The 13631-nt window shown below is 41.9% G+C and overlaps 1 protein-coding gene across 1 annotated transcript; it reads right to left on the bottom strand.

Annotated features, from left to right (window-relative positions):
• Window positions 1–2481: 2481 nt before the first annotated feature.
• Window positions 2482–13240, bottom strand: aars1 (alanyl-tRNA synthetase 1; the record flags this gene model as incomplete). The annotated part of the gene is given in 13 exon segments (XM_010766938.1): window positions 2482–3315; window positions 4076–4189; window positions 4585–4791; window positions 4869–4982; window positions 7311–7419; window positions 7942–8126; window positions 8940–9146; window positions 9890–10003; window positions 10684–10862; window positions 10943–11087; window positions 12182–12306; window positions 12821–12977; window positions 13132–13240. Coding segments are annotated over 13 exon segments (1945 nt in total), but the record flags the coding sequence as incomplete, so codon positions are not given.
• Between the last annotated feature and the right edge of the window lie 391 nt (window positions 13241–13631).

The following is a 13631-nucleotide window of genomic DNA, read 5'->3' as shown; positions in this document are numbered from 1 at the left end:
GATTGGCATTGCTGTTATTCGATGTGGACAATGCTTTCTGTCCTGCACACAGTTTACATTTGTCCGTAATATGTTGTGCGTCCTTTATCCCCACAAACTGAAAATAGTGGATATATCTCCAAGTTGTAAATGCGCTGCTGCTCTCGCTGATACTTGCATCTGCCATAGTGTGTGTGCTGGTGGTGGATGTTGCCGTGTGTGTGTTAGCAAGTGTTTGTGTGTCTGTGTATTTTCCCCATAAGGCAAGACCCGCCCAACTCTGTCTCTGATTGGCTTACCCTGAAATGTTACCCCGCGTTAACCAATCATCACTCCTCTCTGGTCACTTTCACTTTTCCATGGTACTGTGAGAGGACATCGCTGTATTCGCCTGTAAATTACATCCGTAGGGAGATTCGGTTCAGTTGGATCACATAATGTAACGCAGTAACGCACCCATTTAAATCACAGTAACTATAACGGCGTTACTGAATGGGAATAGTTAACTTGTAACGTTATTAGTTACCGCAAAAGGTAGTTGTGTGCGTTAGTTTGTAACACGTTAGTCCCAACACTGGTAAACACACACCTGATCACCTGAGAGCTGCCGTTTCATTCAGACTGTTTAAAAAAAAAAAACGATCTGATTTTAACAACTCAATGTGTGATTGTTATAGCAGTAATATTAGACACTAATAATACAGTAAACTATTAACACTGTACATATTATTGTTTGCCCGGATTAGGATTATCGGTAGTGAGAGCCGTGCTGCATTTTCCTCCGGTCGGATGTGATATAAAAACAAAGCGATTATTTTTTGTTGTTGTAAACTCACGTGGATTAAATTGCATGTATTAGTGCATTCATTTCAATTCGCAAACATATATTACATTAAATGATCGTGAGGATGATGATTGAAAATCGTTTGTTTGAGCCGGGCTGCATTTCCTGATGAAAAAACATAGCGATGGTTTTGTATTTACACCTACGTGAATTAAACAACATTATTTTGTTAAATAAAAACATGGTGATGTTTTGTAAATGATTACATGTCTCTTATTTAGCACAGAATATGATCCTATCCGTGACATATGGATCTTAACAAATATCCGCTATATCAGACACCTGTAGATCAATCAGCGGTTTATTTCACATGAGTTCCAGTGTGGCAGCTTTTCACGGCTCCCCCTGGTGGATCCATGATCCATTGCAGCTGGTTTCATTAAAATTACATTTATTTATCAAGGGGGCGTATCAAGTCCTGCGGGGGGGTTTTCCTTTTCAGCAGGGGCCCACCCCGTACTGTACGAATGATCCGTCTAAACAAAATAAAAAGTCTAAATTGCAAGATGTTTTTTTTAACCCTAAATAGGTAGGAAATCACACAAAAAAGGAAATTGGAAGAAACTTTTTTTTCCTCGGGTCCCAGGAGGATAAGACTTATTTTAAAGAGGCTGCAGCTCAGTGTCCTACTGAGGTAATGGAGAATAGGTTTCACCAGCAGGGATAGACATTTCACCGACTGTTGGAGAGCTTTAAGGAGCAAATACATACTGATCATATCACTGCCAGTGTGGGCTGTTGCCAGCTTGCTGCTTTTCCTCATCAGTCCACTGGTCTGCATTGAACAGGAACAGCTCCTTAGCAGCACTGAGCTGCACACTGCACAAAACAGACTGTTGCTGTGGATTGTAAAGCTAACACTCATACCTCTGTCAGCTAAAGTGCTAGTACCCTCTATCAATTATGAAGTAGGACTAAATGCTGTTTAGATTATACATCTGCCATGCCAGCAAAACATTGGTGGCTCATATGAAACAGATACTGTAGGGATTTAGAGTTTGGAAGTGAAATCTTTCCACGTGGGCGGCTTCTTTCTGCCAGGCCTTAATGTCCTGTTCTTGAGAAGGACTACCTTTTGAACAAGGAAGCACACCTGCAATTACTCCATCGAAACATCGTCATATGTGATCAAACTCTTTGCATCTTATGCTATTGAACAAATAAAGCTTCATGAAACGTTAGGTGGAAGTCTGATGTTGAGTTTGTGAGGACCGAAAATAGGCAATTGTTTGCTATCCAGTTAAAAATAACATTCTCATTTCCAGTTTCATAGTTTAATTTTGGGTTCCTGCTAGACCAGGTTTTTTTTTTTGTAAAAGTCTGTTCTGCAGTGAAGTAAAAAATTGTATTTCTGGTGGAAATACTCAGATATACTGTATCCTAATAAGCCTGGATGTGACAGGACAAGGAGCCCTTTTTTTCAGGATTTCATTAATTTGGGCCTGAACAAGGTACACAATATTCCTTCTTATTTAAACTGACAGCATTAATAATAGATGCTGCGAGAAACTCAAATCATTTTTGTTCAGTGATCCACATCGAATGATCCGTCTAACCTTGTGGTGTAATTGATAGTTGATGTTCAGCGTAAAGTTGACTTTCCTCCTGAAATGAATCACTATGATGTCATCATCACACATAAAGGAGAGAGGCAGACATGTAGCATAACCAGTTGTTTTTATTCCATTCCCATAACATGACACTTCTGACATGAAACAGCTAAAAGACATTTTGCATTCGACGTATTCTTGAGCGAAATTAAGTTACACAGATGAATGATTTGACACGTTGATGATTATTTTATACAGTTAATGAAATATGTTTTACTACAATAAACCCCATGTCTTCTTACACGTCAGATAATGGCTTGTTATTCGAAAAGCAAGACTATGTTACAGCTAGTGGGTGAACAACTCTAGTGCAACCAACCACAGGGGAGAGCTCAGGCTTCTGCTCTCACCGATGGACGGAGCCACTGTTTACAGATCAAAGGACATACAGTGCCTAAATCCTTTTAGAGCTGGGCTGACTTATTTACTTCTCTTTCCAAGGCTAAGAGTTAAGTTTATTTGCAGTTTAAAGCAGCCAAAACCAATTGGGCTTTTGGGGATTGAATTAAATAAAAGGTTATTGTTTACTTCTTCAAAAGGGAGAAGAAAAAAGGAGAGGAAATGGACCAAGGAAAGGACGATGTGTGGTGATTTCTAACTCAGTTAAGACTAGACAGTTACCTTATTTCCCCTTCACTACTCGAACTATATTTGCAACCTAAATCTCCTCTCCCCACCTGCCACACAGCCCCCTCTCTCCTCTTAGTTCTCTCCCAGTTTAAGCTGTGCAAACTGGTTGGCCATCTGCAGCGCCTCCTGCATGCACTGTGTGTTCTTGCCCGTGGCCTGAGCGGACATGTCCTTGCCGCCTCCTTTGCCGTCCAGCAGGGGGCACAACTCCTGAACCCACTCGCTGGCCTTGAGACCGCGTTTAGCCACATCCTGAAGAGAGAAGGAAGGTTTAGGGTTAATTAGTTTGAACAGGGATAATTCACCCCAAAATTACAAATACCTACTTATCCGTTTATATGTAGTGCTGTTAATCAATCTAGATTATGTTGGTGTGTGTTGCGTCTTGGCAACAACGGCCATAGCCTCAAAAATACAATTGAAAAAGTAATCAGCAATGTCTCAACTCAACAGACCTTGTTGAGAGCAGTTCAACTATGTGCTTTCTACCCTGTCACTGCATTGAACGAAGCGTGCATCTAGCAATGGAGAAGAGGCTCGAGGTTGTAACAGCACAAGATGTAAACATTACAGCGGAGGTGATTTTTTTGGCGCTTTGAGAACCCCCAGGCAGTGCCATGAATCCTTTTGTCAAGATAATTGTGTAGTAAATATTGCATTTATTTATAGAAGAAAAGGGAAATAATAAAAATTCTAACAGTAAAATTCATTTCTAACTGTTTATTTAGCCTCTTTTTGGAAATGTAATTAGGGATAGAGAGACTAAGAGAAAACAAAAAAGAACATTATTTAAGGGCTGGATTATTTACACAATATTACCATCATTGATTTACCTATAAATCAAGATTTTATTTGTATAAGTATCACGATTATTGTCAATATCAGTGTATTCTGACACTCCTGACTACAGTGAAGAGTAAAAAAAAATTGTTTGTTATATTGGGGTGTACCGCCCCTTTAAGACATGGCACTGAATGGCCGTCAGCATGAGACTGAGTGAGTGGACATGTACCTGTGGGACTTGACACAGGCAGGTGATCTTGCCGGCTTCCGGGTCTACAGTGAAGAGCATCGCAGCGGTCTGAGGAGATTGCGACTTCAGCAGCTTCAGGGACTCGTTCAGGGCCTGAGAGAAGGAGAAATATAAGGAGGAAAGAAAAAAGTCAGATAGGAAAGAGGGGAAGAGTAGGGACAGCGAGATAAAGTCTCCTAATCAACACTATTGATGTCTCAAGGTCAGAACTAATGGGCCACAGAGCTGATTTAGTCCCATGGCAATAACACAATGAGACAAGTTAAGAGACGGTCTGAGAAAAGTGCAACACTGCAGAGATAAACTGGAATTTAATACGGTCTGTAGTTTTTGGGAGTTTGAATTATAGATTTCCTTTTCTTCTACTTGGACAAAGTTGTATTTAACGCTGATGAGTGAATTAGAAGAATACAAAAAAGGTAGAAATGGCTTTGTTTGGTATTCAGTTACATTCTTTCAGTGGACTTCTGTTAACAGTTCTTGGTTACCTTAGCTGAGGCCCCGGTCTCCATCTCCATGACGAGCAGCGCTTGGTTGGGGCTACTTTCGATCACCTCCTTGGTCTTTTCCAGGACTCTCTTCTGGATGTCAGCCTTGTAGTTGCGGTCCAAGTCATCCATGGTCTTCTTCAGGCCCTTCAGGGATTCCCTCATCTCGTCCTTCTTCCACTGGGAGATCACCGCAGTGCCTATCAACTGCAGAGAGGACGCACGTGTTGGTACCGTCTCACAGAGCTGCACTGGAGGCTTCTGAGCACAAAGATGCTATTTACCTCCGTCATGTCGGCGATGTCTTTCTGGATGTCCTTGTTGGGGTCCGTCTGCTGCTTCACCTTTTCTCCCAGTGCGGACAGAGACTGGAGCAGGGAGTCAGCTTTCCTCTGAGCCTGATGGATGTGAGACAGAGGCAGCATGAGCAGTGGAGCAGGAGTGATCAGGGAGTAGGGATGGGTACCGAGCCCCGGTATTAAACGGGCCCCGGGGCTGAATTATTAAAGACCCTGGTACCGTTAAGCTCCGACGTTATCGGTCTGGAGACATGTAAAAAATGTATGTCATATGTATTATTGCTACACAAACATTATATTGCAGTTTTAGTGTCGCCAACTCAGTTTCTAAGTTTTAAAAGTTTTTTAAAGTTTCGCAAAAAGACTGCAAAATGCGTCTATGATTATTCTGAGTATTTTTGATCTTTCCAATCCAGACGAGAGATTTCTCTCTCCCGTCTGTGTGCGAGGGGGCGGGGAAGTTTACACACACGCAGCTGCTACATGCAGCAATACACTGCGGAGATGGCGGAGAGAACGCGCTCCGAGGTGTGGTTAAACTTTACCCGTCTCGATGTGGACAATGCTCGTTACCAAAAGTGCAATAAGAGTTTAGCATGTAAGGGCGGTAACACGAACAGTTTGTCGAAACATTTAGCAAAAGTGCACCACATTCAGACGGAGGAATGCACCGGGTTCGACTGTCTTTCTGGTAGCTCTGTAGCCCCAAACACTGTTGTTTTTTCTGATGTGAAATATTATGTATTTAATTTAAATAAAAAGCAATGTTAGTTTTCTTCACAATTTGTTTAGTTAGTTTACCTTATTTTTTTCTCCAAAAGAACCGATAAGAGTACCGTTAAAAGGCCGGATCGATAAGCGGTATCGATAAAAGTAGTAGTACCGTTAAAACCTTAACGATACCCATCCCTAGAAGGGAGACATTAGGGAAGAAGGAAAAAAGGAAGAAGAGCCGTGGAAGCAAGAGGAAAGAAGAAAAGAGGAGGATCAAACAGCAATTGTTGTCTAAAAATAGTAAAGATGAATTTGTCCTCAGGCCAAGAGAGAGAGGGGAGAAATTCTAGATGTAGCTCCAAGTTCAGCATAAGACAAAAACAAGCTTCATTAAAGTTTCATCCCTGGGCTTTCTCACCAGGGACCAAATTCAAATATCTAGTCCCTAAGACTGAGATCTAGTTAGGGTTTTCAGTCAAAAGGCAGCAAGAAAACCACCAACACGGCCCTAAGTTAGACATAAACTGTAGGAGAACAAATTTAGCTTCTTTAAAATGCTTTCTAAATTATTTTCTATGCAAGTAGAGGTAGGGTGGTTGTGTCAGATGGGCATAAAGCTTAAAGCAAGTGCATACGTTTGTGTGCATCTCTCTCTGTGTGTGTGTGTGTGTGTGTGTGTGTGTGTGTGTGTGTGTGTTTGTATATATATGTGTGTGTGTGTGTGTGTGTGTGTGTGTGTGTGTGTGTGTGTGTGTGTGTGCGTGTGTGTGTGTGTGTGTGTGTGTGTGTGTGTGTTTGCATATATATCTCTGTGTGTGTGTGTGTGTGTGTGTGTGTGTGTGTGTGTGTGTAGTGTGTGTGTGTGTGTGTGTGTGTGTGTGTGTGTGTGTGTGTGAGAGTAACAAGAGCTATATTCAGAGCTCTGCTGCCTTGGCTACAATCTTTCATCATTGCTTTTGTATGATTGGTGTTTAACTACGGTATTTAGCGTCTACTGCACCTCCGCTTTTAGGGTTGACGTAGACCCAAACGTCGCCCGGAGGTCCCCCGATGTTGTTGCGGGAGCTGCTGCACTGGCTAACGCTAAACTAGCTAACGCTACATTAGCAAAACAAACGCTGATTTCTTTTGCAAAAGGTGCAGCGGGCTTCACACACGTTCCCCTCCACTGGTTTCAACCAAGCACTAAATTCGATGTTTTCCAACCAAATACGGTTGAATTTACACTTCCCCATATTTATTTGTAAGTAGATTCGAAGAGACATGAGTTTCTGACTGCCGCTAGCTGAAGCTTGGTTGCTAGGTTACTAGCTAGGTGTTCTCCGATAAGGGGCCGGGGGAAACAAAGTTAGTGATACTGGTTCCATGTTGATTTAGTTCAATACAAATTGTTGGGGGGAACTGAAAGGCTCTTACTGTACTGGTTACTTTGCAGCCGGGACATTTTCCCCAAAACACATTTTACACGCGATCGCAACACAGAAGTACCTTTCAAATCCGATCATTTTTAAGACCTTCTAAATCATATTTAAGACCTTTCTTATTTTTTTGGTCATATTTAAGACCTTTATAAGGCCTTAATTTCAGATGATCAAATGTAAGACTTTTTAAGACCCCGCGGAAACCCTGGTGTGTGTGTGTGTCTGTGTGTGTGTGTGTGTGTGTGTGTGTGTGTGTGTGTGTGTGTGTGTGTGTGTGTGTGTGTGTTCTGACCTTCTGGGCCTCTGTTCCTGTCACAGCAACAATGCGGCGGATGCCCTTAGCAATGGCCTCCTCTGAGACGATGACAAACGGCGCGGCGTGACCCGAGTTCCGCAGATGGCTTTGGATAAGAGAAACCAACAGCACGTTACCGACAGTGTTACACAACTGTGGGAGGCAGATAATAAGGAGAGCGGTTAGGGGAAAGGAGGACATTACAAAAAACAGCAGCAAAAAAATGTAGCTCTACAAACTATTCCAGGCTCCGACTGCACGTGGCTGTTTCACAGTAAAAACCCACAGATTACATTTCCACTTTGTCAGACACTTGGGAGAACTGTTGGCTTCATGCAGACACAGACATTTCTTTAAAAACTGCAGGTTTGGAGTGGAACATGCGCCGTATCATTAATCAGCAATGCCATAGACGTAACCGTGAATTCACAATCAAAGCAGCAGCTCATGTAGCAAAATCGCTAACAGGTTAAAACTGTGGTCTTGTTCTGCTAATTTACCAAGCTTCAGAAACATATTCAACTGACAGCATCATGATGAACGTTATGGAGCATGTGGTTTGCATCCCTGTCACAAGTCAGCATAAGAAATGCAAGACAGCCATGAAAAAGTAAAGCATTTCACTCACGTTCCACCACAAAACTCGATGGATGTGAGAGCACCAGCGGTGCTCTCGGGGTTCTCCAGCAGCTCCTCCACGGGGATGCCAATGGACACGACTCGGACCGGGTCGGGGTACGTCTCATCGAAGACGGCGCGCAGACCCTGGATAGCCTTGGCTTTTGCTAGTGGGGCATCCATGGCGTAAACTGGCTGGAGAAAGCAAAGTGTAATATTTAGAATCATTATTATAATCAGGGTTAAAGGTTGGTTCAGTCCCTCATCACCTTATTAAGGAGACATTAAAGAGCTCCGATCATGCTATTTCTGACATATATTATGGGTATCAGACATAAAAAAAACATGTCTATGACATGTTTTGCTCAAAATACCAAACAGATCATGCATTTTAGACATCCCTCATATCCCTCTATTTCAGCCCCGTTAGAGAATGGCTGATTCTCTACTGGCCCCGCCCCCTTTTGAGCAGCTGGCACACTGTGAGTTCTGTGACGAGCAGGCTGTCTGCTCTGCTCAGATGCAGCTAAATGCTGCCGTGATGAAACGCCATATCATGTTCCAAACCACTTCAAGGATTATTTCTGAAACAGTATGGAGCTCAAATGCTTCTTTTCTTGCGGGTTTACTAGAAGGTGAGTTCCTTCTTTTATTTCCTTTTACAGATACTCTCCAGTACAGGTGTCTGATAGGGCCGTTGGCGTAAAGCCAGCCAATATTTTTGATATTGCGTCATATCGGCGGCAAATCTGGATCAGCTCCGTTGTACCCCCGTTTTTAGAGATTTGGGTACGGAGGAAAAGAGAGAATGTTTTGTTTTCTGACACTTGGTGAGTTCCCTGACACACCGGGGACACATATGTATAAAAGACATCAAAAAGTACATTTTGCATGATAGGACACCTTGAAGCCTTTATTCTGTGTAGGTTTTAGCAGAGGATGTTGGATAGAATTGTCACTGATGCATCAGAATCATTTGAAAAAATACATGTGAATGTTCCCACTAACCTTTGCATCTTTTATGATAGCACAAGCGATCTCCTCCGTCCGGCGGACCTCCCCCGTGCTCAGGGCGCCTTTAGCAGTGAAATCAAAGCGCAGACGGTCGGGGGCCACAGAGGAGCCCCTCTGGTCTGCCTCCCCCAGAACCCCCCGCAGGGCGAAGTTCAGGATGTGTGTGGCGGTGTGGTTGCTCATGATTGGCCTACGACGAGCCTGGAGAAAGTATATGAGCAAATACGTGTCAGATAAACAGATCTGATACAGATGCTAAAAAAGTGGAATAAACTACTCTAGGTAACACTTTATAATAACAATCATTATTACTTTGTAAATTGATTTGAGTTAATAGTTATTGTAATGTTAAAAAACAATAAAAAGGATAACAAATAATGTTTATTAGTCATGCTCTAATTGATGTTATTTTATTATATATATATATATATATATATATATATATATTGAATCATAGCTGATAAGACAATAAAAAAAGAATTATTCAATTTGTATAAGTGAACTATTATCAGTTTATGGTTGCACAAATTATAGCATTAAATATACTATATTAAGCATATATTAGTGATTAGCCAATGGTTTGAATTTTTTTTAGAAATTGTTTGTGAAAGCAATCATTTGATTTTCTCTAAATACATGTATGTATTTATTTATTCTATATAATAATGTTTATTGACCGCTTACAAATCAACTTTAACCATTAATTAAGTGTCAATCTACGTAATGATTACAAATATTTGGTTATCATTAAAAACAATTGGTTATGGAATATAAAATGTGTCTAATATTTAACTCATAAAATAACCTTAAAAGTAAATAGCATTACTTGCAATAAAATTGGCAACTATGAATTAAGCATACATTAATGATGTTCTTTATATAGTTTTACCCAACTGTTACCCAAGTGTTGATAATAGATTTCAAATACTGAGTTATGTTCTCACCTCATCGAGGCGTAAGGTGACGCGGTCTCCGACCTTCAGAGTGCCGTAGACCGTCCCCAGATGGAGAACATAACCTCCTCGAACCTGCGTGTTCTTCACAGTGAACTCCATCCGCTGCCAAGACAGGAAAAAAGACGGATAAGCAAAATGTTCGGAATTGTTTCTGTTCCGCAGAAAACAGATAAGACATTTCAGAAGTCCCGTTAGTTTAGTTACAAAGTGATAGATGGTGTGTTTGTTTTATCAATTTTAAATACATTTTGAAGACCCATGCTTCAGATTCTGACGTTTTTTAAGAAATGTTGTCAGATACAGAAGAGAACATAACACTAATACATTAAGAAGAAGTGCCTTTAGCATGTTTTGGAGAAAAATACCAAGACATACAAAAGAAAAAAACAAAGTACCGACATTTGAATGGGTTTGAAATGTTTTTTGACAACTGTGAAATGAAAGTGTTTTCACGGCATCAAGGGTCTTACTTGTGAGACTATTTGCAATCTTTCATCTGTTCTCCTGTCCACATGCGGATATTTCCAACTTACATCATGGTCTTACTGCCTGCAGCTATCACAACCCATTTAAACAAACACTGACTAAGTGGCAGTGTTTGTCATTACTCATACATTTAAAATGAACAAAAGGTGAATTACTTTTAGCTTTGGAAGAACCTGGATTTCTTTTTAAATGCACAACTATCTATATTAGCTTTAGTGAAAAAAGCAAGCACCAAATCTCATGTTTTCACAAAACTCTCAAACAGCCTCAGTTTTCTTCATTTGTATTGCACTTACATCCTCTGTGCTGTCGTCCTCTCGAACCATGTACCCCTCGTCGAATGTCTGCCCTCCCTGCTCGGCGTAGAAGGAAGTGGAGTCCAGCAGCACGCCGCACTCCTGACCCGTGGTCACTTCATCGCAGAAGGCGCGGTCGCAGCGCAGAGCCTGCACCGTGGCTGAGGCCTGCTCGAAGTCTAGACACGCAGACAGGAAGAGAGTTAGCAGTCGTTCGTGTGATCTTTAAATCTGTCTTTTGAGAATACAACCCACTTACTGTAGTTGCCGTTTTCCTCAGACGTGTATTTGTATTTGGAAGAGTCGTCTGTGGCGGGGATGTTCTTGTTCCTCAGATCTTCAATGGCATAGATGTCCAACATGATGTGGTCCACGTCTCCTGCCCCCTTACCCTGGGACTTTATCTACACACACAAAGTCATTGGTCAGTTATACACCCAAACTCTACAACAATTGAACACAAGTCAATTTATTTACATGAATGTGCTCCATTTCTTCTCAAAGCAACAATACTCCTGACGACATTACAAATAAAAGTGTGTGTACTTTCCAAAACTCTATTTCTCTCCTCCTCCCCAGTGTTTTATAAATGAAGTCCATTTGCCATTTTACCGTTCATATTAGAACATATATACGCTGTGTGGGGGGACGCAATTTATTTTGAGCACCTGTACAATCTAACGCATTAAATCCCTGCAGGAATACATCTCATCTTTGTAAAGCCTTTACAGCCCGTCCACACGGCGGGGGCGTTGAAGCTTCAACGCTTCTTCCCATTCACTTTGAATGGGGTGACGTCACACTTGGCCGAACTACATTGTGGGAGCGTCGCTTCGCTTTGCTCGCTTCAAAAGTTGAACTTTTGAAGCTTCGACGGAAGCGTCAGCCAATCAAAACATATGCCAGTCCAAGCTCTAGCCAATCAAACTGCGTGCTTGCGTGTCCGGGGTGGGAGATTCATGTGATTGGTTGTTGGTCGAGTTTCAGACACGCACGCCGTGTGGACGCTGCGTTAATGTTCAGTTTGTGTTCATATTCTCTTCAAGCTATGTTTAACTAAACCTCAGTGTAGAAAACTCTGATAGCTTCAACCAAAAACAACCTTTACAAGCTTCACAAAGTTTGGACTTTCTGTTGTGTTCTATTGGGTATACTTAGGAAATATAAAAACGGATACTGTGACTGCAATGACAGCATGTCTACACACTTCACTGTTGTGTTGGACAGCAGTCTGAGGCTGCAGTAAACTTGAAAATACATCAATCTCTTTGCAAAACTAAGGGATAAGCAGAGGGCTGTAAAGTAAATGAGGGATTATTTAAAACAGCAGGTGCACCGCTTCTGGTTCTGACTTACAGTGCAATACTGGAAAACGCTGACACAAGGGGAACAAGTGTACCCACGGGAGAGGACACAAAACACTGCTCAGTGGAGTTTCCCCTCCCAGCTAAGGCAGATTCAAACAATCAGTTAACATCAGCCCTCCAGGCGTCCTCACCTGTGCTGCCTTCTTCTCCTCCTCAAAGGAAGCCACGTCCACCGCCATGCCTTTCTCCTCTGCGATGAGGGAGGTCAGGTCCAGAGGGAAGCCGTATGTGTCGTATAGCAGCCATGCTGTGTCACCTGGTAGGGAGAAACAAAAGCTGATTGATATGCAGGAGACTGTTTGAAGCTACAATGCTCAAAGACTCCATGAGTCAAAGAGAAAACATGTTATTCCAACAAAGTAATGCAGTCAGCAGCAAAGAGTTCGATGTGAGGGTATGTAAATGTAGGAGAAGTCACGGATAGACTGGCATTTTAGCACTAGCTTCAATTTGTCGCCTCGGGACAAAGAAGAAGTGCAAGTAAAAACCCTGAGGTAGACAACAATCTGTCTCAACGACTTATTTTGTGATAGATCTCTTATTAGTGTTTTGGCTTTTCTAATTATAGTCGCTTTCCTTTAGCAAATCTGAGCGGTTCAAAATAGTGAATAAGAAAATGTAACACATTATATATGGTGAGACAGACATGTGAAAAAAGAGAAACCTATCCATAATGACTACGACCAAATCGGATCAGTTTAAAAGACCAAAAACTGAGCAACGGAAGAAAGGGATAGAGGAAAGGGCAAAGTACACTTGAACTCTCTCACCTGGAATGGTCTTGTTCTCTCCCAGACTCATGATCTTCCTGTCGAGGATACGGCGCCCCCCTGCTGAGGGGTTTTGTAGGAACGTGCACCCTCCTCCTCGTTAATAAATGTCCTTCACCACTTCAGGATCTTTCTTCAACTCAGGGAAGGCATTGCCCTGAAGAAGAGATGATGTGTATTGTGGATGGACATGTAGAAGAGAGGGTATTGTGTTAGGATGGTAGAAAGCTCCAAAGTGAATATTTAACAGTAGAGAACAGATCAAACATGATATGTGCACAATATTAAGGTGAAAGAATAGAAAACCTCACCAGGGAATCGACCACCACATCCACCAGAGTGGCAAAAAAGCCTTTCTGGGCTCCGAGCTTCTCATGGGAATAACGGACTGCGCGACGCAGGATCCTCCTCAGCACGTAGCTAATGAAGGAAACGGCAAAATATCATAATGAAGATTTAAATACCGTTCTAACACAAAATCTATGGTGTCATTGCTGAAACATTAAATTATCCAAAGTGTGATTCTGTACATCAAAGACACGCTAATTTCTCTTCAAACACACATTACAGTGTTCTAGTGGTATTTTTAAAAGGTCCCCTATTTTACTGTTTTTAATCAATATATTATGGGTCTCAGATATATACAAAACATGTCTCTGAAGTGTTTGGCTCTAAACACCAAACAGATCATTGCATCATCCCATAATCCCCTCTGTTTCAGCCCTGTTTCAAAAGCTTTTCAAGCTCCAGCTCCGAACCGGCCCTGAAACACCGTTGGTGTGAATGAGGTATAGGAGGAGGGGGGGGGGGG

This window comes from Notothenia coriiceps, unplaced genomic scaffold (assembly GCF_000735185.1).
Source record: "Notothenia coriiceps isolate Sejong01 unplaced genomic scaffold, NC01 NC01_scaffold00003922, whole genome shotgun sequence".
NCBI classification, from domain to species: Eukaryota; Metazoa; Chordata; class Actinopteri; order Perciformes; family Nototheniidae; genus Notothenia; species Notothenia coriiceps.
The sequence above is the reverse complement of the archived record's forward strand: the minus strand, read 5'-3'. Positions and strand labels throughout refer to the sequence as shown.